At 32.4% G+C, this 27,111-nt stretch overlaps 1 protein-coding gene and 1 long non-coding RNA gene across 2 annotated transcripts in view; one reads left to right on the top strand and one right to left on the bottom strand.

The window, feature by feature from the left end:
• LOC106099332 (calcium-binding mitochondrial carrier protein SCaMC-2) lies at positions 1-26,181 on the top strand. The gene is made up of 8 exons (XM_013277858.1): positions 1-159; positions 2,053-2,534; positions 4,250-4,376; positions 4,976-5,063; positions 7,842-7,953; positions 23,155-23,313; positions 23,612-24,188; positions 24,470-26,181. The coding sequence occupies exons 2-8, from the start codon at positions 2,343-2,345 to the stop codon at positions 24,652-24,654; spliced, it is 1,440 nt and encodes a 479-aa protein (XP_013133312.1). The 5' UTR covers positions 1-159; positions 2,053-2,342; the 3' UTR covers positions 24,655-26,181.
• The window catches only part of LOC106099344, a 4,803-nt gene continuing 2,775 nt past the window's right edge, over positions 25,084-27,111 (bottom strand). Inside the window, exon 2 of the long non-coding RNA XR_001225374.1 lies at positions 25,084-27,036. This is a non-coding gene — a long non-coding RNA (uncharacterized LOC106099344). The remainder of the gene's footprint in view (positions 27,037-27,111) is intronic.

The following is a 27,111-nucleotide window of genomic DNA, read 5'->3' on the forward strand; positions in this document are numbered from 1 at the left end:
AACATGTTTTAAATTATTTTATATCATACTATATATACCCTATATTGTAAAATTTTCGTAATGCACGAGTCATTGAAATCGCCAAAAATGAAAGTGACATAAATATTTGCGATTTAGCCTATGCCTTCCTTTATTATAACTTTTAATAATGAATTCAGGGTAAGTACTGAAATTATAAAAGAATCACGTGAGTACTTTTAGTTTATTGATAAAAATCAATAATTCTTAATATCATACTCAAAAACAAATGAGTCAAGTTGAGAGATTTGGTATACACCATTAAAAAATAAATTTTGGCGCGATTGTAGGACATCTATCTCCTTTCTTATTTCTCTAGAGTATTTAGTCAAACCTCTGAAAGATTACCTATAAGTTTATAATATTGGTACATCTTTATACATCTACTAGCTGTTTCCTCTCGACTTCGTCGCCGTGAAATTAAAAAAGTAAAAAAAAAATAGCCTATGTTACTCACTGATAACGTAGTTTTTTAATGGCAATAGAATTTGTGAAATGAGTCCATTAGTTTTTGAGCTATTTCATTACATACAAAAATAAAAATCTTTCCTCTTTATAATATTAGTATAGACAACAATAAAATTGCATGCATCATGATGTGTACTTAGATACAATACATTGACATTGGACCACAATATCGTAGTTCAATATCCTTCTTATGGCTTCTTTATTTTTGTTCGGATTTATTTTAAGTCTATTTTACTACTACTAACTTCTTTATACTCGACGTACAGTATGTTTTAGATATTACACCACGAGACATACAAATTATAAAGAACTAGCTTTCGCCCGCGACTTCGTCTAAGTAAATTTAAAAAAAGCAAGTTGCCTTATTGATCTTCTAGACTATCCTCGATATTTGTGCCAAATTTCATCGAGATCCGTTTAGCAGGCTACAAACTCTAACAAACATCCATCCATCCATCTTCCAACTTTCGCATCTATAACATTAGTTAGATAATATGTAACTAATAAAGAGTGACTCTATAGGTGTATCCATAAGAAGAGCTGGTTACCTAATAAGGAATGCCTTATTTTATTATTATCTTATTCCTACACAAAATTTATGGTATTTTTCAAGCTACATCAGCTTTACCTCGGATATTCAAATGTTTTGATCATACTCAGACATTATGTAAGCACCTAAATTAATTTTGGACGTAACATTCCAGACTAGACGCATAAATTCGGTAGGTACAAAAAATATTACACACAACTGCCAACAGTTTTTTTGCACAATAGATGGCGTTGGAAGTCAGATGGCCTAGATAATAATGCGCAATGTCGCGGTTAAAAAAACTGTTTTGGATTCCCTCCTCTATGAGAAATTACTAGTACCGATGAATTTGTATTTGTGTAAAATACTCTGTACTTCTATAATTAAAATAAACGTAGTGTAACAACAATTATTTAAATTTGATTAAGGCATACCCCAAAATTTGTAATATCATAGAAATAAGGCCGCCCTGGCGCAAATTTTAGGAGCTTAGTTTTAGTAAACTTGTTGTAACATTTGTGCAAAAAGTATTAAAAAAATGTATTAATATATTCATGTTGTCACTTTCTACATTTTTTACCTTCCTAAACTATATTTCTTTGTCATCGGTTGCTATGACTATTACAGTAATAAATTACCAAGTGGACATAGCCACAGTAATAATATGCTGTTCTTTCTATACATATCTTATTTAAAGTAATTAGTAAATGTAGTTGCGCTATGGACACATTTATCTTTAATTATTTATTTGTTAAAACATAACCAACGTTAGTAGTTTAGTAGCTCCATCTATCTCATAAAGTAAAAAGTTGTTAATGTCCAAAACTTGCTTAGAAAACTATTCGGCAATATTTTTTTTACCGTTACGGAAGTAAATCACTTTACTTCAATACAATACAATATTATATGACCCTAAAAGTGGGTAACTAAACTTACTTTGAAATGAAAATATTATTGTTATTAGTTGATTAAATATATTTCTAAAAATGTATAGTGTGTATACTGTCCTTATTAATGTTTAGTTTTTTTGGCGACAGATGGTGTTGGCAAGCAAATGGCCTAGAAAATGCAGCGCAGTGCCGTATTCTGTAAAGAAAATGTCACTGTGTGACTTCAGTTGGTGAGCTCACGCACTCACACATAGTTTTGTATTGCGCCAGCTAGCGAGGAGCAAGCAAGTACCTGTCAAATTCCGACTTGTATGAGAGTCGAGTGTAAATTGTTCGAAAATGATTCTTGTCACATAATCTTATTAATTTAAAAGTGATGTATGCCTGGGCGAATTCGTATACAACTAAATTATCCTGGTGCTTAACAAATAGCGTTTATGCTCACTACCGACACCATGGTGCAGTGTCATCCGCCGTTGGAGCTGGAAGAATTGCCAAAAGAAGACGAAGAAAGATTAGAAAAATTATTTTCTAAATTAGACAACGATGGAAATGGTAAAATTGATATCCACGATTTGTCTGTCGCCCTAAAGGAACTTGCACCACACATCAATCGAAGCTATGCAGAGGTTAGAACTTTGAATTTTCTTACGATGTAATAAAACTAACGGTGAGTTGGCCTTTCCATTCTTTGGGAAGTGACTACAAATTGTATGATTCATTTAAACTGCAATTTCATAGTATTAATTAATTATCATTATTCAAAGTAGATTTTTACGAAATACAAAAGTCACACAAACTTAAAACTTTGTAATTCCTTTTTAAAGTTAACTTTATTAATTTTTAGTTAATTACGTAAGCAAGTTAATTTAACTTATTGTATTGTTCAAAAACTGTGTTTTACATTTTTTTCGAGTTACGATATTAAAATAAACGAAGTTTTCAAGTTTTATCTTAGACACGTGATAAATGTTTATTAGATAAAATGCATTCGTGATACAATTTTTAATCAATAACAATCTTAAAACAAAATATCTAATACTCGTTTTATTCTCTCCTGCTCTTTAATATGGTTTTCACATAATTTCAAAAGAGTAATTTCTTTTCTCTCTGGCTGAATAGTATTTCATGCTTTACATGATAAAAATATACCCCTGTCATTGTAATGCCAAATCTTTCAGATTAACATTTCCTAAGATTATGTAAATCTTCATTGGTTATATAAATCTTTTTTCTGTTGTGTGGACTTTAATTTCTACTGGAGAATTTTGCAAATAGCAGTTCCTCATGGTAGACAATGTATGTGATTAAATTAAAGTGACATACAATAATTTTGCAAATATAAAATATTTTGTACTTGGCTTTGGCTAATGAAGACAGGTTTAACAAATTTATAAGGTATTTTTTTTTACCAATAATATAAATTAGGAATTTAAAAGACATGTGAAACTGATGCCTAAAATAGTAAAGTGTGTAGAGGTTTTCATTTCATTACTTACACTTAACCTAATAAAGGCATACATGTTTAAACAAAAAATCTGTACTAGTATGAACTTTAAGAATGCCTAGCGATGGATACTTGGGCTCTGTTTGCATTAAATGAATTGTCACCATTGCAAAGAAAAAACAAGGCAAATATCCCTGTTTATTACCATTTTCCCTTATTGTGTTTGGCCTAATGTTTGCTTGATGATGACAGTTTCTTGGGGTCTTCCAAAAAGATAAATGAAATTAATGTAATTGCTGAAATTCAATAAACTTCAGTTTAGTTTTATAATCAACTCTTTTGTGTACCACAATTAGTCCATGTTATTTGTACTGTTTATACATCATCAACTAGCCTTCATCGCTTACAGAGGGTGCGCACAGTATGTCCTGCTCTTCCATACATTTCTATCAGCCGTCATATCTGAATCCACTCCCCTTTTAAGCATATCCTCTTTGACATAATCCATCCATACTTTCTTCGGTCATCCTTTTCCTTTATAGCCATCCACTTTAATTCTTAACACTTTCTGGTTTATGTCCCCATCATCTCGTCATATAAGATGTTCATACCATGCTTACCTTTTGCTTCTCAATTTCTCCACTACTGGCGCTACTTTCAAAATTCCTCTAACATACACACTCTTATCTTTATCCTTTTTTGTCACACCACACATCCAACTTAACATATGCATCTCAGCCACATGCAATCAATTTTCATCCGCTACTTTGGTGGCTCAACATTCAGATCCATACAATACGACTGGTCTTATGATGGTTTATACATATGATTGTACTGTTTACACTTATTTTATTACATGTTTTACACTTAATTTTAAGAATAAGTTGTTTTTTGCAGAAATTTATAGCCAAGTCAGGATGGAAGGAAGCAGGCGATGTTACACTCTCCGAGTTCATACATTATGTGCGTGAACATGAGAAGAATCTTAGGCTGCAGTTCTCACATCTCGATAAAAATAAAGATGGTGAGCCATTAATATTCATCATCCTCATGCCCTTTTTCCTATATAAGACTAGTTAATTGCCACATTTTTGTTTGGCTTGTTGCGGGACAAGTGTTCTCTTCTGTACGAAATAAAAAATCAAGCATGTTACTGGCATTTGATCAGTTGGAAATAAGCATACTTGTCTCCAAATGTGCCTAATTAATGGGTGCTGTGCTACTCTTACAGATGTTAGAGATGCTTTTGCTCCCTTTTACATGACCCTTTCATATACTATTGACCATTTCTCTCTCACTTTTTCATACCAGATGTTATATTTAATGAACTTTTTACAAAAGTAATAAGTAGTTTCATGTAAACAAATTATTAATTTCTCTAAATACTTACTATAAGGCAATACAAATTAATGTTGTTACATTTACATTGCGAAATAATGGCCAATTTACTAATGATGATAATAAATTTAATGCTCACTTTGTATTCATTATTTTCTCGGAATTCAGAATATGGAATATATTATCTTTTCTTGCGAGCCAAGGTCATGATGCATGATAGTCATAAGTGATATTTTGAAAATACATAGTTTTGTTAGTAATCTCATAAAAATGTATCTTTTTCAGGAAAAGTTGATCTGGAGGAACTTATATCGGCGTTTGCGGATCTGGGTATAGCAATTGGAAGAAATGAGGCAACAAATCTCTTAAAGAGGTAATTATTGTGTCTAATGTGCCAACTATTGAAAAAAATTATCAATGGCTATTGAATTGCTTGGTAACATTTATTATAAGGCATACAGCATGTTGCTTGTCTTTATAGTAGATCAAATTTACTACAAAAAATAATATAACCCACCATGGGATGATTTATAAGTATCTTTTCTTTGATTATAATAGAAAGCATATCTATAGTTAAATGTAAAGTAAAAGTATAATATTAAAATAAAATATAGACTTAAACTTTGGTAGTATGTTTTGAGGCTTCGAGAGGTGTGTTCTAAAACATTAAAAAAATTTGTTTAATGGAACTTTTGCTCACTTATAAATATTTTATATCAATTATATTATTGGGATTCTTGACATTGTTTTTATTTTTCAACGTATATAAGAACAAGTCATAGTTATATTGCGATTTTCGTAGAAATGTTATTTATAACACCGATGGTCTGATTCAAATATTTTTATTTATTTGTATGTATTTGTATCTGTGCAGCATTTGTATGTGTGCAGTTAGTTAATATGAATTATTCAATGAATCTAATGAACTAGATAATTATTGGGAAAACCTTGAATACGGATGAGAATTATTTTTTAACTAGGAACTTGTAAAATTGTTGACAATGTTAATGTAGTTTTTTCTTGAGAAAATGTTAATAATATATTTGATGCAATGTAAAATGCTTTATATATTTTTATACACCTAAAATCTATGTATAGCCCAGTGTGTTGTCCTTTGTAGTTTTTTACTCCAACAACATAAATAATGTTTTCTCTGTTTTTTCAAAGGCTATGAGTGAGATGACTATATATTGATAAGTTCGTTGTGTTTGGAATCCCTGACTTTGAGGAAATGATAAATGCACACATGTTAACATAGTTATAAGGGCATGAAGAGAAAAGACATATATTTATATGGTCTTTTCACATGGAATCCATAAGATTAGTAGACATTGTGGATTATTTATTATTAATTTTATTACCATGATATGTATGATTAAGGAAGTTCAAGCAAATGCATTTGTCTTTTTCTCTGCTTCATTTTGGAATACAAGTTTATTGAATTACTCTAGTATTGAGTACTTAATTTCTTAACAAATGACATGTGTGTTTTATATTAGTAATGGGCAATAGACAAGCATCATAACTAGAAGTTAATATGTTGATGTGCTGCCTTACAATGGTTATTGGGAACAGGGTTAAATTAGGTTAGTTACCTAAGTATTTTCACTGTCTTCAAAAGGAAGGAGATTCTCGATATGTTTGTTTCTTACTATTTTTGTTATATCATATATTTGTGACTGTTTGTTCGTTTTTCCTAATTCATTTTTATTGGAAACGCATGTAGGTAATATCAGTTAAAGTTATTATTCACAGTGGTAGATGCTGAATGGTGTCTACTTAACTAAACTTTTACTAATGTTAATTTTTTCGTAGTTTAGGACAAAACATATTATTTTTTTCAAATGTCTATGAATCGATATTATATCATAATACGTATAAATATTATAAATGCGTAAGTTTAGACTGATGTTTGTTAGAGTTTGTAGCCTCAACTGCTGAACAGATCTCTATGAAATTTGGCATAAATACAGAGGATAGCCTGGAAGAACATGTAGGTTACTGGCTTTTTTTATTTCGACGCGGATGGGGTCATAGGCGAAAGCTAGTCTTACTTCTTACTACTATTACAAATGCGAAAGTTTAGATGGATGGATGGATGGATGTTTGTTAAAGTTTGTAGTCTAAACGGCTGAACGGATCTCGATGAATTTTGGCATAGACTTAAAGGATAATTTGGAAGAACACACAAACGCTACTAACTTTTGTCTTTTAGAACTCCGCGCGGACGGAGTCGCGGGCGAACGCTAGTATTAAATAAAATAAAGACATATCAAACGAAAACTCTAGGAATGTTGTAATCTTATCGTAAGATAGTTTTTTTTTCGAAATCTAGAAGAATTAGAAAAAGCTAATAGAATTAATAATTAAAATTAACTAAAAAGTATACCACTTGCTTGGAAATACATCGTTTTATCGGAATTTCATTTTATTTATATTAGATATAATTTTTGTAAAACTTTGGGGCACCCACTTTATTGGTTAACAATTTAATTCTTTGCATATTTCGTATATCTAACGAATTTGTCATTCGTTTGTCGACATGGAATGACGGATCGAGTTTTAAGACGTCGGATAGTGAAATATATTAGTCTCAAAATATAAAATGATTGACAGTACAAGGACATATAATCATAATACGGCAGTACGACACTGAAAAAATAAAAGATCAAGTTCATTGGATATTACAAGATTCAAACTTTATAGAGGCTCGGAGTTAGTTACGAATTTAAGTCTTTATTGGTCGGTCCAACGCAGATGTACGCAGTGTATCGAAGACATTGCGAGCCAGTATTAATTTTGAATGAATGGTCTGGAATACTCAAAGTTTTAACATACACATATTTACCATAAATTGAAGAAATTACATTATGACTTATTATGAGTTCTGAGGATAGTTAGTTATTCTGCCTGAAGGATGTTCACTTGTCGATTCCATTCTGATCAATAAACACCTGTTTTATCGTTATTGGAGCGAATTTTTGTGTTGTTAGTTAATTTTAAGGTAGGCACACAGACCATATAATGTTAAATTTATATTATAGATGTTTTTAAATTAGGTCTGTTGGAAAAATTTCTGAGTTTGCATCACATAGTTGTAGAATTTTACGTCACTTCACTTGATGATTTTAATACGTTGTTTTTTGTGCAGGATGGACCAGGACGGCAGCCTGAACATTAGCTATGATGAGTGGCGTGATTACCTGTTGCTTGCGCCCGCGACCGATATTCATGCTCTCATACATTTCTGGAGACATTCCACGGTAAGTACTGTTTAATCGGTATTTACTATGCTCGATGTCTGAAAGGTTTCTTTTAAAATTAGAATGAAAGGCATGACAACATGTTTTTCTGGATTTGTATTGGTTGTAGAAGCCTACAATTATAACATTTTTAATAATAATTTATTAAATACACAAGGCAACAAGGGCTGTGTATTGTATGATCTTTCTGACCCCGAGCACTTAGTCATTATTTGTTTAAACGATCATAGTTTTTGCATGAATAGAGATAGTAAGAGAAAAGTAAACGATTTACCTTGATTAACGTATGATACATCCTTATAAAGGTAATTTAATAATTGCTTAACGAGTTGTAAATTGTTTTAGACGCGAATGTTTTACTACCAATGGACAGAAAATGTTATTACGAATTATGTTAGCCAATTAGCTGCTAAATGCATAATCAAATATTTTTCGTCCAGGAATGATTATTACTGATACTTCGCAAATTATTTATTATTGAGATGTTTAATTCATTTTAATATATCCATTGAAATAGGCAATTCGATGAATATTCAATGAGTTGTTTGTTGCAATTTTCTAGAAATTACTGGATTATACTGCGCCTTGTTAGCGTAAACAAATGCGACTCGTCTCGGGATAATGGATGTTTTGTTCAATTGCAATCCACACGCTGCTCATCCAGGATATTAGGATTGACGGCACTCAATAGAATGTCCTCGTGACGGTTTAGCAAACCAGACTTTTTTGTAGGGTTGTCATTGTTTTTTAGTTTAATATGGATATTGGTGTTATGTCCCTTGACTACTTACGTACTTGCCAAGTCTCGTAGAAACGCAAGTATGATGTTCTACTTACAAACAGGGATCCATCCGTGATGTACCTATGAGTATTTGATTGTAAATTCTAGTACAAATATCTTTTATTTATCTTTTACTTACATCTTTTATGTGATGGGGCTATCGTGTCGTTATTTTTATATAACAGCTACGTTCAGATTCATGAAAAACAACTGTAAATTACTCAAGATCAAGTTCTTGTGGATTTTAAAAAAACTAGCACTCTAACAAAAGGTTGATTACAAGTAAAACAAAAAACATTTAAAAAATTAACTCAAAAAACGAATACGGAACTACACGATGTTTTCTTGATGGATTTATCTAGTTATCTCGGCATTTTCTTATTTCTTTGTAACACGTATACTACGCAAATAAATGAAATAATATTTAATTTACTTACTTTGTAATTAAAACCTAATGTTGACCAAAAACTTCTAGAAACTTCTGCCAAGATTTGGTATATACGCGTAGCTGTTTATATTAAAGAGGTTTAGATAGGGCCACTATTCAAATGTTATCACTAAAATAAAATGATAAACGTAATATTGTTTTTTTTTTTACATATGCAAAGATAATTCAAGTTACCTAACACGATAGAACTATTTCGTGGTAGAAGATGAATTGCTTTTTTATCTTGAAATAAAATACGAAATCACTTTATTCTGTTTGTTTCTTATGTATTCTTGAGTCACAATGCTAAGTCAAATAACGTGTTGAATAAGCTAAACTGATAATCATCTTCATTTTCCACACACGGCTAAAAATAAGCCACAATTCCTAAAAATCTTGCAACAATAGACCAAGAAATCTATTTCTTAAACGGTCCGCATTCTGTTTAGTGTGTTTGGGAGATGTGAACATATTCATAGACATATTGTTCGTGAACGTTATCTCTTCTAAAACTCAATTGTACTCGATTATGGTGTTGTCATGAATTTTTCATTACCTATATTATTTTCACTCCTAATATCTTCCAGTATTACTTTTGCTAGACGTGTAGCGACTGTATTCTTAAAATACTTTTTATACTTGGGTTATTACCGCCGTGTTATGTAATTATACGTTCAGCAATTTGTGCTGCGAAGGTCGCGTTGTAATTTGGGTACGTGGTTTTACGACTTTTTCCATTATTTTCCTAATAGACTACAGGTGGAATTGATGAGCCTATATGAATAACGATGAGCAAAATCATCGATAAATACGCAAAGAATTGTTCTCACACTAGACTAGTCGACATTGAGACGTATTGCTTCTGGGAGTAGGTTCAAAGTCCTTTTTGTGTTATTAAAAAAAAACATTACGATATGACCTTACATGTTTTGTATGTTATATTTATCCTTTACTCCAGGATCTAGCCAAATCATATTGTGATCCTTTTATAAATAGGTAATTCCTTTATAATCCTGGAGAAAAAGGTAGCCCTGGTCTGTAGGCGCGTTGTGATGTTCAATTGGGTCATCAATCACCACAGTGGGTGCGGTTGTGGGCGTTGGCCCTACGTATGTTAGTAATCTCTACAAACGTCACCAACGATCGACGATGACTACGCAACAGATATTATACTGTGAATAACTACTAATAACTTATGGAGAACGTTGTACCCTTTTTTAAGGATTTTTTATGAATGGAGGGACGTCAAAGTTGACATAGTTAAAGTTAATATAAAAATGCATAAAGCCATTTTTATCAAGATTAAAATTCTTGATTGTGAATTTGACCAATGTGCGACTATTAAGTTGTATGACGCTTACTATTTTACTATACGAAAAATCCAATACAACTGGAATCTAATTTATACTATTTTAATAAGTTTTTAATCCATTATTTACGTACAACAGAAGACATATGTATGGAGAAAACATTAAACATGCTGAATTGAAAAAAATAATTGAAATGTAGATATGCATGTTCTCGACACGCCTGTAGTTGAATAAACAGTGTTCACAAATGTGTCTGATGAATATTTTACGTGAAACAATATTGATTGTTCTCTTTGCGTCACTACCGAAGTTTAATATATTAAAGGGTAGTGTATTACTATACCATCAAGTGCACGGTCGCTTTACGTCATTGCCTTCTTGTTCAACAACCAATCTCTTACCTTCACTTTAATCCAGTTCGTTTCGATATCACTCACGACTTAAACGATTCTCAACACATTTGATATCTATCCTTGGTACAAAAGTATCTTAGTGATAATGAACATTTAAAGCTGTCATAATTTGCATTTAGTCGCCTAATATTATCTGCATCTTTTGTACGTAAACTAAACATTTTTGCCTTATTAGTGCCTTAAAACGTGTGTGATCAAATGTCAAGGGATCTTATGACGTAGAATTATTGTGAAAAAATTGTGATTTTGGACTAAAACTAGTATTTTCTCTATTAAAAGACATCTTATATAATCAAATAAATTGAAAGATTCCTTTAACTTAAACGATTTCTATTCATATGGTTGCTCTGAGTGATTGAAATCGGCAGTTTTCCAATCTCTGTTATCAAAGGATTCAATGTTAAAAGATTGGTTGATTGAATGAATCTGACTGTGTTTACTCGTGTCAACCAACATACATACACATTGAAAACCAATCACTACAAGTTAAAAGGGTTTTGATATGGCTTTTCAATATAACTATTGTATGTTGTTACACAAACAAAATAACTTGATTATTTCTTTGTACATAATAATTTTCTGATTGATAATGTTAGTATAGTTATAATTCCTTCTGTTTGAAATTACCGTCTCTTACACACACTTTACAATATACAAGAGGATTAATTACAAATCATAATTAAACCTCTTGTAAAGATAATATTTATGTAAATTCTGCCTATTGACTTACAACGTCATTTACATATGAATCGATAAGTCTTCAAGTTCATCGTCCTATGTGAAGTTCAAAGTGAATGACATTGCAGGTATGAAACAAAAACATGGCTTATTTACCGACCGTTCCCCTGATCAAGCAAGCATTGTGTGCATTTTCATATTTTACATCTATTCCAGTTGATAAGAACTGTTGCCTTTAGTCATCAGCCAGCCTTTTTTCCTACGGAGGGTCTAATAAGTACATATATACTCTTCCGTACGTCTCCTATCAGCTGCCACATAACCCACATCCCTTACCTACCATATCTTTCACACATATCATCCATGCTTTCTGTAAATTAGAGACTTATAAGGAAAATTGCCTTTAGGACTTTCCTTACCAATTACTAATTGATATTTTTTCCTTATTTCTTGTAATATATGTGAAAGAGGTTAAAATTTATATACATATCGGTGTTAATACAAATAATAACTAAAATTTAACATTTGAAAATACTTTAATCTTAAAACAAAGTCGGGAAATCATTTATTATGACCAGACAGAAAATTCTACAGCAAACAACTGATATGTGTACGATTTATGTGCTTTAATTAGGTTACATTATTTTCTTAAAATGAATTCTGTATCACGGTTCAATTTGTACTTTATTTTAAACGAGTTGTTGTCCGCGACTTCTACCGCGTGGTATTAGAAACATACGAACTATATATATTACAAAAAGTTACGTATCCCTGGGGAACCGGACACCTCGTGGATGAAGCTTATCTCATGTATACTTCAGACTTTGTTTTACATCTGTGCCAAATTTCAATAAGATATGTTGAACCGTTGCAGAATGGTCGAGTAAACATTAAAAAACTGAATTAATGAATCCCATGGGAACCGTAACTATTCCCGGGATAAATAGTAGCCTATGTGTTCTTCCAGACTATGCTCTAAACCTGTGCCAAATTTCATAGAGATCCGTTCAGCCGTTTAGGCTACAAACGCTAACAAACATCTATCCATCCATCCATCTAAACTTTCGCTTTTATAATATTAGTAAGATTAGTAAGATATATTTATCAGAGATACATCAACAAACGCATTAGTGTAAGAGCACAATCATCATTACCAGCCTTAAGTCATCCATTGCTGCACGTAGGGCTCCCCCAGCGATTGCCACTAATAAATATTGAATAATATAGTTGTTTAATAAATACTGGCAGTTTATTATCAGATCACTTTTAAAAGAAACATATTACATATGAATTTCACGTGATTATGACGCTGCAATTGTATTACTCTGTCAATTACAAGTACAATAAACGATTGTTCAGGAATCCCCACGCGTGTGATAAACCATGTAAAGTTATAGACACACTGCTAATATTTATTTGTATATTTAGCGAAAGTACCACGTAGATAATTTATCATCTGTTACATAACATTCAGACGAGTTTATCTAACGTATTGTTCTTGCTCTAATATAAAATGCTAACAAAAATATGTTAGCAAAATCATAAATGTTAGAGGAAAACCTACTATTCATTGTCAATCACATATCACTTATCTATACTAATATTATAAAGAGAAAAGATTCGTGTTTTTGTACATTTTTATGTATTGAATATAACACCATTAAGCTACGTTATCAGTGAGTAGCATAAGCTATTTTCTACTATTTCTTTAATTTCACGCGGGCGAAGTCGCTAGCAACAGCTAGTAACTGATATTTACAATTAATAAGTTATAAAATATTGTATTGAATAAATCTCAGCTTCAGCAAATGTCTTAAGGATGGTTACCTACTTGGTTCTCACTCCAGAAATACCTGTACAAAACATATTTTATTGTTGTATTTGAAAGAGAAATAAGGGGTGACAATAAATCAATGTACAGTTATTTCGGCAGTGGTTAACAGCGGTTATACTGCAAGGTACCCATATTACTTTTAATAAATAATTTAATTATAAAGCGCTTTTCAAATAATTCAAAAGGGCATTTAAGTAGCACGCACGTACAGGGAAATGCGGAAAATGTAACTGACATCTCCGTCAAGGACCAGGAAACCTTTTTAGCTAAAATATCGAAGACAATACAAGTGTGTAAAGAATTGCGAATGAAGTAGTGATAATTTATATGATGATATGTTCCTTATCGATAGAATGACTTCCAAAGTTGTCTTGTCTGGACCATTCTCTTGAGTTGTTGATATGCGATGTTTACTGATTTCATAAGCACTAATTTCACTGGCAAATATTAATATGTCTGTAGGATTAGGTTAGATTACAATCAGACGCGATAAATGATTCTTAATGATTGAGGTGCAATGTTACCTATTGTATGCCTCAGTGTTGTGAGTCGAAATCGATGTTAATTGTTAGTGTGTTAGTTTTCCAGAGGTTAGATAGACACAGGCGGAATAAGACACCATATGTTTATGAATACAGCAAACCTTGTTACGTAACAGCAATTTGGGAACAGAAGAAACAGAATTTTGGGAATCACTTATTAACTCTGAGTCCACTGATAATTCGCTAAGAGGTAGCAAAGTCCTTCTCTGCACAGGTTTGGATACCTATTTCATGGAGACAGGGTCATAAGAATACTAAATTAAATACAATGCCACGGTCGACGTTATCGCAATTCGTCATAAGTATTATGTATTTAACTAGGTTCGGACTTTGTGCCTGGACGTCAAGTAAATCTGCAGTTGAGAAACGCAAGCCTTTCGAAAGTCGTATTCCGCATCAAGCGTCATCACGCGTTCGTATGCCTCATTAAGAACGATACAACTTCCGATTGTTCAATGTCATTTTGCATAAATCACGTGAGATGTTGAATCGATGGAAAACGATAGACGGACAAAAAAGTTATTGAATCATAAGTTTCTATATTAAATACAATCTCTATCACTTCCATGAGTTACGAAACCGGACTTCGATTTTGTACTAGGAAGCGATAATGATAATACAATAAATTCTCTATGCTTTGTAGTTAAATTAAAATAAGAATCAAAATTAGTATACTTGTGTTGTTTTTATCTTTAGTCCGGAAAGATAGTCAGTTTTCATACGATCCGGTATCAGCCAGTATTTGAGAATATTTGGCCGATTGCCTAACGATGTTTAAAAGATTATACGTATATTGTACTTATGTCTATAAACTACACAAAATACGGCGGGACATCAGCGATAATATATCAATTGACTTGCTCCGAATCGAATAATGATGGAAAAATATGCCTTAACACTAAGCTAGGAAGAGTTATGTTGTGTCTAACATATTCTTAGTTTATCCTCATTTTTTTTTACTTTAATAACTGTAATTGGAAAGTGTAGCAAAAGATAACTAAGTCGTAAATATGAAAAAATCAAGCTACAAATTAAATTTTTCTCTAGAAAAATGCGATTAAAAACATATTAGAAACAAGAATAAAATCGTCTTTGTTATTCAATCTTGTATGCTACCAAAATATTTACTGTAACTGGTTAATGTAAAACTCCATTGAGGCGATATCAATTAAATTGTCGATTATGTTGTTATGGTCAATGTGATAAATTATTAACATTTGAAACCTTATATTACATATAAAAGTTTCTACAGGATATTATGCAATATGTTTGTTAAAGAAATAGCAATTACTTGAAAAACACAGTTAGGTGTCGTTTTTACTTGCTTTGCATTTATGTTATAGTAACTAGGCAATCTATTTTAATCGTCACTACTAGCTATTGCGTAACATTTAAATGAAACCACGTGCAATGTGCAACATTCACTATAATACTCGTGGAAACAGTTTGAGTAATAGCAATGTATCTAGAATCCTTATTATCGAATGTTTAAAATCTTTTCACTGTATCAAAAAAGACTGAGAAAGATTGTTTTAATATCTACAATAAAGGCAACGATATAATAATGTTTCATGGAAACATTGAACTAAACTAAATAATCCATAATACAATATTGAATACAAAACAATCTTCAGTACAAAGCATTTATTGTTACTGTCATTATACGAGTTTTCTGTCAATTCATTTATAATATGTTTAGAAAAATACGACCTACTATTTTTCGTACTTCAACGATACAAATATATATTTGGCAGACGTATATCTATTTGTTGATATCATATCGCAAATACGTCGGAACTTCAGAAAGGACAGTCCGACATTTAACATTTAAAGGTCTTTGCTGTATTATTACTTTTGTCTCGGTCAATAATCTTTAAAATAACCTTTTGCCTATTAGTTCTTTCGAGACATACATTCAAAAATAGTGATCAGATCCTTTGCTATAAATACCTTAATTATAACATTGTAAAGGTTGAATACCGATCCAATGTAAAGTTCATATATTATCTACCTGAATTACTATTTATTATATTATGATTCTGCAGACACTGTACTAATATTGTACAGAATCAATAATTGCAATTTTATGTTAATTTTCATAATACTAGTTCATTATCATATGTATATTTCGCCATAGCAACCAACACAACCTGTTTAGTGCTCGAATGGATTTTGTATAGCACGTTTGTAAATTACGTAATACCTAATTATTTAATTCTGAACATGTTGCTCGTGGCCAGACAAGGTGTTCTTTCTAGTCGCTTGTCGTTCGTAGTTAACAATATTTGCACTCATTTTAACATTAAGAAGTATGTGCCTAAAAGCGTGATTTGAGAAATCCTATAAAAAACAAGGACAGAGTGCATAATCTTCAGTCTATAGGTGTTAGGACGTAGGCTACCCACATCATCCATTAATGGAATAATCGTATTAATACATCAACGCTTTTTTAAATTGCGCGAATTGAGAACCGTTATTTTTGACACAGTTAAAGTTAATGCAGTGTGTACATAAATATATTTTAATCAAAAGTAAAAAATCGCTGATCGTGAACTATGTTCGAATAATTCGACCATTTTTAGGCGTGTTAGAAGATAACGTCAGTACAGAAGCGAAATATGACAAAGCTCGAGGAAACTCATAACTGTTTTGAAACTAGTAAAACTGAGAGTTAAGGATCTGTAAAAACGATTTAGACAATATAAAATCCTTTGAAAACATAATTAGTAAAAAAAATTAAGGTTATGCCATTCCGTGATCTGTGATACGATGGTGGTACTATAAAAACGTCACCTCATCAAACATCCACAATAATATAGTGATGTAATCAATAGATAGTTTGTATGTTTGATTTCAGTTACAACTGTTTTTAATTATAATAAAGAGGTAGTTTTCCGGATTGACAATAAAAACATTACCGGATTATGCAAGTGTTTGTTGCCTCGATGCGTAAGAAAAACATCAGTTTTTTTATGTTTCTTAGTACCAGAGTCTGTATTGTCTTGGTCTTCCGTATGCCGTAAATGTTTCCAAACAGATGGAAAAAGGTAATCTCGCGTCGATACAGTTTAATAAATGCAAAGTATACCAATCAATGTAATAATTTTTACCATAATGAATGTTTTTAAATCTACAGGTGTAGACAGATCCACCTTAACGATTATAAAAATAGTTTAGAGGAATTAGATACTAAACGAGCAAAGGATTTCGGTTGTGGCAACGAAATACGAAAATGTTGCAAAATCTAAGTTTCATCTTCTAGAATTCTAGCGATACGCTTTCACCGTCGTTTACAAAGTAGGACGAATAAAGTTGCTAGGTAAAGTAACTATAATCGTTGCTTCGCAGATCGTGGTCCACGGACGAGTCCCTTTGTACTTTTGTCTGAGCTCGAACTCGTCGTTATCAACGACTCGCCAACCATGTTATCCACGAAACACAATCGGTCTTTAAATCGTTCATTCGACTACAGTCGTTCAGTTCATTGGTGTCGCGGTTTCGCGGATAGCGTCGACCGCTGAGCGCCACATATAACCAACGGCGTGCGGTTCTATGCCCCACCACTACTTTGGCTCAGCGCGAAACGTTCTGGCTTAGTCACTAGTCAGTGTGAGAATGCTTTACGGCATCGGGCGACGTGTTGCACGTTTATCTATACACGCTCAAATAAGTTAAAGTATTATGCACGATCTGATAATATAGTTCCAAAGAAGAAAACCATCTGTGATTTTATATTTATAGTTAATTTATTAATTTATCTTGTTTGAAATCGTCGGCTGTAGAAAATAAAATGTCACTGGAGTTGGAAGACGTTACTGGAGGGACCGGCGATGTCATCGAGGACTTCCTGATAATATTCCGGAGATGTTTGGCAAAGGTAAATGTAATCTAATTTTGGGTTAGCAATGGCTTCGGGCTAATTGCAGTTGATGCCAATTTATAATGTAGGGTTCGTCTTAGGCGGCGGCGGATCCATTGCTTCGCGTCTTACAGTTGTTTTATTTCTTTATAATCATGAATATGGATTTCTACGATACCTTCTGGGATTGGATTCTAAAGGTATTTATTACATTTTCGTTGCCAACTCTGTTAATAATAACCATGTGATTTCTTGACCTTGTGCAGAAACATTTTTAAAATATTCATTGCTATTAGACCAGTTTATTATCTATTTTTAAATATTAAATTGTGTAACACAAATCTAGCAAAGTGATTGACTATTGTTTATCTTTCCGTATAACCGCTATGGTCCCTTTGTGTGAACACAATGCGCATGTAACCATGTGGCACATTGTTGCTAGGGGGAAAGATTTTTTTATTCATGGGGAAAGAATTTAGCCAAGTTCCTGGAAACCAAAATTGATTTTGTCCTGCAACAACTAACCGTCCTTTGCGTACATATAATTTTGTCACCACGTTACGTATCTAGTCGCATTTTAAATTTTATCTATTCGAATAAGCTGAGCGCTACCATAAAGATTGCGATATCACTTCTGACACTCATTTTTTTTTACTTTATACAAACGAAACATAAGTAAAACATTTTCTTTAATGTAACAAAATTATTATCAAATTTTATAAAACGTTAATTAGCAGTCATTCCAGTTGACCTCATTTGCGATAAGATTACTAGTTGACGTTCTTTATCCTGTAGTAAACATTTTTTGATTTGAAATAATAGTGATGCTATCTACGTCTAAACAATGGAACGTCTACAAATGAATTGAAACCGTAGTATCCAACATTTTTTATTAAAAATGTGTTGGTCCTGTATATTCTATTGTTATTGGTGTGAGTTCATCCTTTTCCTTTCTAATCTATGGCAAATAAATACTCGGGAATCGAAATTAGCTAAAATTTTACTTCATCTGCTCGGAGACGAGTAGCAAGTAACAATATACGCGAAGGAAATTAAAGAAAAATACTTTAATACCATGCTTGCATGCATTAAAGTGATGGCGCCTCTAGAGTAAATGAGCGTTTTCCATCTTGTACATAATAAAAAACGATTTTTCTCGTTGACGCCTGCTTAAATAAAAATTACCTGACTTGATAAAATACCTAAAACAGTACTTTTTACTCAGTTTGAAAAGTTTTAAAAGAAATTATATCGTGCACAGAATTCACAAGGCACAATCTTTTCAACTTAACCTTTGCGCTTTTGCACTGCGAATAATAAATTGGAATTGATTGGCGTGCATTGAATTATGTCGTAAAGTGAAGGGAAAAAAATAATGCAATTAGTTAGTAAAATTCTTGTTTGGAAATAATCATTCATTCGATTATATTTGTCAAAAGCTGTAGATTTTATTGGCGTTGGATTTGCAATTGCGTTCTCTTGTTTTTAGCTGAAACAAGTAAATAGAAGATGCAGAACCAACACTATACTCTAATTAGATTAAGAAACACGACATTTATTTTTTATATCGTATTGTTTATTTGCATTGCTGTTTTTTTTTTGTTTTAATTCTATTCATAACCAAGAATGCATAGCAGTTTATGTTTTGTCATTACTTGCGTTCATTTTTTCTGTATTAATTCGTATCACATCCTTACAATCAATGTCCTAAATTTAAAGATAAACCGTTAACGAAAAATATAGGAGTGTCATTTACTGGTTTAATGGCTTATCTTTAGGTTTAACAGGTTAAAACGGTAACGTACTGTCCCAGATTCTTATCGTAGGTGCACTAGCGAGAGTTAGTCAACATTATATAATTCCAGAAATACCTTATTTAGTGAAGCTAGCGCGTATCATCTTTCGACTGCCATTATCACTTTCTTCAGGATGGTGCTCAAGCGCTTCAAAAACATAAAAAACTCTATGAGCATTCAAGGATATTATAACGCTAACGCTATTATTGTTCTTTACCACATCTTTTGGGTCGGAAAGAAGTTAGCGATTTAAATGTTTCTTATCGTGTGAAGCGTACACGCACGCGCCGGGAGGTGTGACGATGACACAAGCTCTGTTGCGTCAGATTCGCCGCCATAATTGAAGTCTCGCCCAGGGAAACCCAAGTCCGACTCCACTGTTCACTTTGATAACACGTTGTTGACAATATAAACCATTTGACTGCTACATTCCACTTTCTATTATACTTATCGTTATCATATACAACGTCAACGACATTGATTACGCTTTAATATTCCAGAAATCACCATATTATAAGTTTTCCATTATCGTCAACTAAATAATTTATTGCGTTTTATGATTTGTAATATAGAGTTGCGATAATATCGGACATTTGTATATTTTGGATGTAGGTCACAAATATGTCACTACTGACAAAAAATGGTACAACGCGTCATACATACGTCACACTAATACGATACTTGTAGTTGCAGCTGTAACGATGCCGAAAATAGATCTTACTGCTACGTAATAACGTTCATGACCGTAACCGACAAACATCTGCGAATCACGAAGAAAGATGCAAATTGCCTGTGACGTGCAATACAATTGTATTAAATTAATACTAATCGTTTAACAGAAAACATTATTAAACAAATACACATACATATATTATGACGGACGTTCTCTTCTCGTATGTAAATTAAAAAAATAAATAAATAGAGTGAATAATAGGCAAGTCGCACCTTGTTTTATATATTTTAAACTAGCTGTTGCTCCTAACTTCGTCCGCGTGGAGTGTAAAAAATACAGCCTATGGTACTCAGTGATAACATAGCTTTTAATTGTTGAAATCGGCTTAGTAGTTTAAAAAAAAACAAAAATACCATCTTTCCTATTTGTCTTAGTTAAGATTTAATATTTTTGTAATTTGCCAAAGCAAGTTACATATTATAATTACAGGCATAAATACGAAAAAGCAATAGTTTGAGATTTGAAATTTTCACAAAGTCAAGTGGTATGTCATTTCTGATGACACCTAACACCCACCCAGTGGATAACCGGTTCTCTCCACTCACCTGGTCGAAACAAGTAGCAGGTCCACTCTAGTTCTGTGGTATTTGTGAGAGCAAGGTCGTTTCGAGGACACATTAACCAATGAGTCAAATGGATCCTCGTTAGAGAACTAGTTAATTATACTTTTTTTACTCTCATTATAAATACGTTTTTATTCTATTCTTACTAAGATATACTTACTCATAGTTATATAATGTGATAAATGTGAAAATAAATGCTATTTATGTACATTGAAAAGAATACAAAAAGAGAACATCTGAACATACACATCGGGTATAGATTTGGCCACAAATGTACATAAATCTATGTAAATCATACAAACATTTTTTTAACGTAAGACACATTGATACATTACTATAGAAATATTTGTAGAGTAGATAATATCAATTTAATCATTAGGTTCTTGACATTGACCTCTTTACATAACGTAACTTGGAACGTTTTGTACGTAGTAAATTCTAAGCATACATTTTGTTAGTCAATGAAAAACGTAACAATTGGCCCACCTTTTACTTGAAGAAACGTCTGAGGTCAAGCAATAAATGATAAATTAAAAAAACGTTATGATCGTTTATTTAACTAAGGCATTTAACGGTTAAGTGTAACGTAAAATTACTTACTAACCTTGCGATAGTTGACAAAGCATTAGAGATACCTTCAAATTATGGCCAAACTGTGACCTTGACATTAATATCTTCACGATTACTCGTTCTACTCACGCAAGTATGCACAGCGGAATTATAGTATTTTTTCCATTTATATTTTACTAAACTTTCGACCGTGACTAAGTCCGCGAGAAATTAAAAAAAATAGAAGTAAGTGGCCTATATGTTCTTCAGACTATCCCCTACATCTATGTCAATTTTTATCGAGATACGTTCAGCAGTTTAGGCTACAAACTCAAACATCCATCCATCTAAAGTTGCGTAATTATATTAGTAACATTACATTCATAAAGAAAACAGAAATAATTCTTTCATACGCTTTTTTAACACGAGTTATAGAGCAATAAAGGCTAATGTGAATACAAGCCCTTGATGTATAACTCGGGATCAAAGTAGCAAGTCTGTAAAGATACACACCTTATCTTTGAACTGATGCGATTTAATTTTTTATTAACAAGTCATATTGGAACAAAAAAATGTAAAAATTCATAGCTAGTATGATATGATAATACTTTATGCAGTAATGAATATTGAGAAAATTCTCAACCGTTATAATTACTTTTATTGTCGTCGTCTAGACAAAATATTTTTATAGGCAACGCAAACGACCAAGAAATGTACGTCGAGGTATCTATTGTTTAAATAATGATAAAGATGAATGATCATATTAAATAAAACCTTTTTAATTAGACAAAAAATATTCTACGCAATTTGAAAAGTTAATTCTTCCCTTTCCAATGATTGAGACAGTTTGCTCGTTTTCTTTGATTCTGTATCTTCATGCAAATGTAACTTTCTAATGACTTACTTCGCATACTTATAATGAGTGTAGAGAATTTTTGCCAACGTAACCCACTCTCTATAAACGACATCTGCCATTTATGCAAACGTGACGTGGTTTAGTGGGACACTTTCCTTGCGTTGATCGAAGCACGGCGTTATTGGCCAGATATAATTTTTATGTTTCATACGTTATAAAGATTATTAATATACTTCTAAATTAACGTAATATAATTTTATGTTTTGTTATATATTACCAGTGAAATATGTAATAACAATTACATATGATTTATTGTATCAGTATTACATTATAATGCGCACTACCGATGTTCTTTACTGGATAGTAAGCTGCGCTTCTGTGGCTACAAATATCTTCCAACACATCAATGTATTTATAAACATTTGAAGAATGTTAGCGTGTCTCGACAAAGAATAAAAACAAAGTAGACGCGGTACAAGTAACTAATATTGCGAAGATTATTTTATTCTAGAAAATACATATAAGAATTGACGTCTTTGCTTTCCTTTCATTTATCTGCCTCGTGTTTCTTTCTAGAACGGAAAAGGCAACTTCCTTTATTTAGGTATTGCCTTTTATTAAAGTTATCTTGCGATTTTATACTTCCGCATCTAATTAACGACTGAGCGCTACATATGTCTATTGCAAAAATAAACACAAGCTCTCTTCCTGTATTGTCTTCTAAAAATACTACGCTAGATATAACTTTAGTTCTGAATGGTGCATTAATAAACTTAGTTCACTGTATTTTTTGTGTGAAAATAATAATATAATTTGTCTATATACGGTATATTAAATAAGCGTATTTAATTGTATTCCAGTATTTGGACATCGGTGAAGACATGAATGTTCCCGATGACTTTACACAAAGCGAACTGCAGACCGGGAAGTGGTGGCGCCACCTGCTGGCCGGAGGCATAGCCGGCGCTGTTAGCAGGACATGCACGGCGCCTTTAGATAGACTCAAAGTATTCCTACAGGTAAAACATTTTATTTTAATTATGATGTTTGTTGTATAGTGCTATCTTTTTTATCAATGTCATCATCATCATCCTCCTTAACTTACCTCCATCTCTTTCTAGCTCTACATCTACCGGTGTACCCTTCCACATTCATAACTAACGTTCTCCTTGTCTTTTTTTAAAAATTACATTTGAATAAAATGGAATTGAATAAAATGAGTACTCGATACATGTCTAATTCCTAATAAACAATCTCTGTAATTTCTGATGACTAATACTATTTTTAAAAATTCTTTGATTTTTTTTTATGTTTCAGGTGAATCCGACCAGAGAAAATATGGCCAAATGTTTAGCGAAAATGATAAGCGAAGGTGGTGTTACTGGTTTATGGCGCGGTAATGGTATAAACGTGATCAAGATAGCTCCAGAATCTGCGTTGAAGTTCGCCGCTTACGAGCAAGTGAAACGTTTAATAAAGGGGGAGAAGAAGAACCACCCGCTAGCAATACACGAGCGATTCGTCGCTGGCGCAACAGCCGGTGCAATCAGTCAAACTGTGATCTACCCATTAGAGGTGCTAAAGACAAGATTAGCTTTAAGAAAAACTGGGCAGTATAGCGGCATATTAGATGCAGCGAAAAAAATTTATGCCAGAGAGGGTCTCAAGTGTTTCTACAAAGGTTACATTCCAAATATATTGGGTATCGTACCGTATGCTGGCATCGACCTGGCTGTGTACGAGACTCTTAAGAAGAAGTATATAAGCAAGTACCAGGCACATAACGGTCAGCCCGGCATGCTGCTGCTCTTAGCCTGCGGCAGCGCCTCCTGCACCCTCGGACAAGTCTGTTCCTACCCCTTGGCTCTCGTACGGACCAGATTGCAGGCACAAGGTAATTTTTCTTGTTCTACTGAGACACCAACAAATAGTTTTTGATAATGTTTAACGAAAAGAAAGAAGGGAAGAATGGGAGTATTTGGCAGAGGTGTATATCCAACTAGGACAAACAGATAATAAATCAATAACAAAGTAAACAAAATCAAAAAAGTGACAATAATTTAATTAATTAACATAATGTATTCAATTCAAGTCAATTAATGTAATGTGATATTAATCTGGCTTATTATTATTAATTTTAAACGAAATATTAAACAGTTTAATGTTTTATTTCAGAGAAAGCAGCAAAGGGAGCCGAGGGCACGATGCGTGGCGTGTTTCGCGACATCGTGCAGCGCGAGGGTTTAGTGGGACTGTACCGCGGGATCACGCCCAACTTCATCAAGGTGATCCCCGCCGTGTCCATATCGTACGTGGTGTACGAGTACGCGAGCCGCTCGCTCGGCGTCAACATGACGTGATATCAACGTAACACCGCGCCTCCGCCACCTCGTTACATTCTATTTTAAGCATATTAGCAAAATTTTGCATTTGATTGTAAATAGCTCTCCAGTATGTTAAGTTTATTATTTATTATGACTTTAAACGTGAAAGGTCAGCTCGAGACGCTACCACTGGATGGACTATGTAATGTCAATTCGCGTAATGTTTGCATTTGTTGGATGTTTATAACTGTGGTCTCGTCTGTACACGACGGTTCCACGTCCGCCCCTACGTCTGTGATTGCTGAGGTGTGAATTTTTTTTTTAATTTATTGTGTTTTGATTTGCTTTTCTAATTTCGTTGACCGTGACAACGCTAAAATACTAGGTCGATATGTAATGGTTGTACGCAGTTTTACAAGATTAAAAAGGAAAATAGATTTTAGTAATTCACCATAATAATGTTATGATGTTTCAAGACAATATCGTATTTACATTATTTCTACTGTTCTATACACAATTATAGAATTGTTAGAAGTTTATGTGCAAATGTTTAAAAATATAATCATGTTATTGAGTAATCGACTCAAGTAACAAAATTTAAAGACATTTTTAGGAGAAGGTACACAGAGATCTGTGATTTGTAGTATTAGAGCATTACGAGAACAGAGATTATTTAACAAATGCTATGAGCGAATTTAGTACAGACAATGAAATAACTATTTGTATACACCCATACCTAAACTGCCATTGAAAGGAAATTAAATATTTGTATTTTTTTACATAATAGACACTTTAATATAGTGTTAATTTTAGTTAAAAATAATCGTTGCATATTGTTCTTTTGCACTTATATATTAATATAATAAAGTCTTCTCTTAAATCTTGTCTTCGGATCTTTTATGAATGAATTTTCAGTCTTCATTAAGATGAAAACTGTCTTCGTCACGTCGGTCACCAATAATCTCAATAGTTAATAGTTTTGACTTTTGACATAGTCTATTGTACTGTACCTAATTCGTTTTACCAGATATCTTTTTAATCAATTCTTAATGAAATAAATTATCTTTTATTGCATAAAACGAACTAATGTGTTAGGCTACAAAGCGTTTTTCCTTCCCTCATTTGTTTTCCTGACGAAACCTACATTACGTGAAAGAGCACATTTTTTTAAACATGTAACCGGGTTGCCTAATCCTAGCCTGGCAAGGCTATGTTTAATTGATCTCTGAAGTCGGCAATTTTTTCAGCAAAAACTCCTCATCGAGTATCCTGAAAATTTTGTCACCAATCGATAGTACGTAATGTAAACATGACTCTAAGGTGGGGTTGCCTATCTTTTTACTGCATTGCCTAATCATAGGCTAACCAGGCTAGGATTAGGCAACCCAGTTACAACATGTTTAAAAAAAAATTGCTATTTCACCTAATGTAGGTTTTATCAGGTAATCTCATTAGGGAAGGTCATCACTAGTGTTGTATCTCTAACTATGTTATATGTCATTGTCCCCGCAATTATAATTTGTCATCACATTTCTGTGCAATTATCTTAATAATTTACAATTTTTTAAAAAAAGCAATATTAACATATTTTTATTGTATTATAACCTATTACAAATTAAATTTTACTTTACAAATTAAAATGACATCACAACTGCATGTGAATTATGGAATTTTATGATTTTTTATGTTCTAAATTTATGTATTAAATAACTCTCATCAACTTTTACTCTATCAAAGCTTTTATGATGTAAACGAAAATAGCTATTTTAAAACATTTAATAGTTAATAAATAATAAAAAAAAATCCCTATTTTGGCTCGAAATTAGCTAACCAATGTAAATGGTATATTTAGGTAGTAAAGCAATTGTTTGTTGTGTTTAAATACAATTAGATTGCTAGATCCGGTTTATGTATGTGTATTGTGCATTTGATATTTGCATTGTAACCACAAAGTGGGAGTATGGTAACATGTAAAGTGTAAGGGATTTTTTTAGATACAGGTTTATAAGGATATTTTAGTAGGCATATTTAGCTAGTTTATATTAAAAGTTATGAGAATGCCTTAAAACGGACAACAATGCTTGCTTGAATGTTTCCGTACCACTTTTTCAAATTCTCATGTTAAAAGCAATAAAAATGTTTCACAACTTTTGTCCATGTACTTCAATCGATAAATTTTCAATCTTTAATATAACATTTCTAATATTTAGATATATACCGATTTGTCCACTTGTTAATTACTCAATTTTGCCTTATAATAAAATAAGTGGTTTAGGAAGGAAAATTTTCAATATTTGGATAACGTTGTTTCTGACTTGTGATAATGATGTTCTTGAGGTTTGTCGATTGAGCAATATTTTTATTCATAAGTAACATTCAATTCATGTTAAAATTGCAATGCGTCTACAATATACAAGCCTTATAAAGTGAGAGTCAAAATGGCGGGTGTACCATCGCGAATTAAATTATACCACTTACTAAAAAAATGTACCT

Source organism: Papilio polytes, unplaced genomic scaffold, assembly GCF_000836215.1.
Source record: "Papilio polytes unplaced genomic scaffold, Ppol_1.0 DF824381.1, whole genome shotgun sequence".
NCBI lineage: Eukaryota > Metazoa > Arthropoda > Insecta > Lepidoptera > Papilionidae > Papilio > Papilio polytes.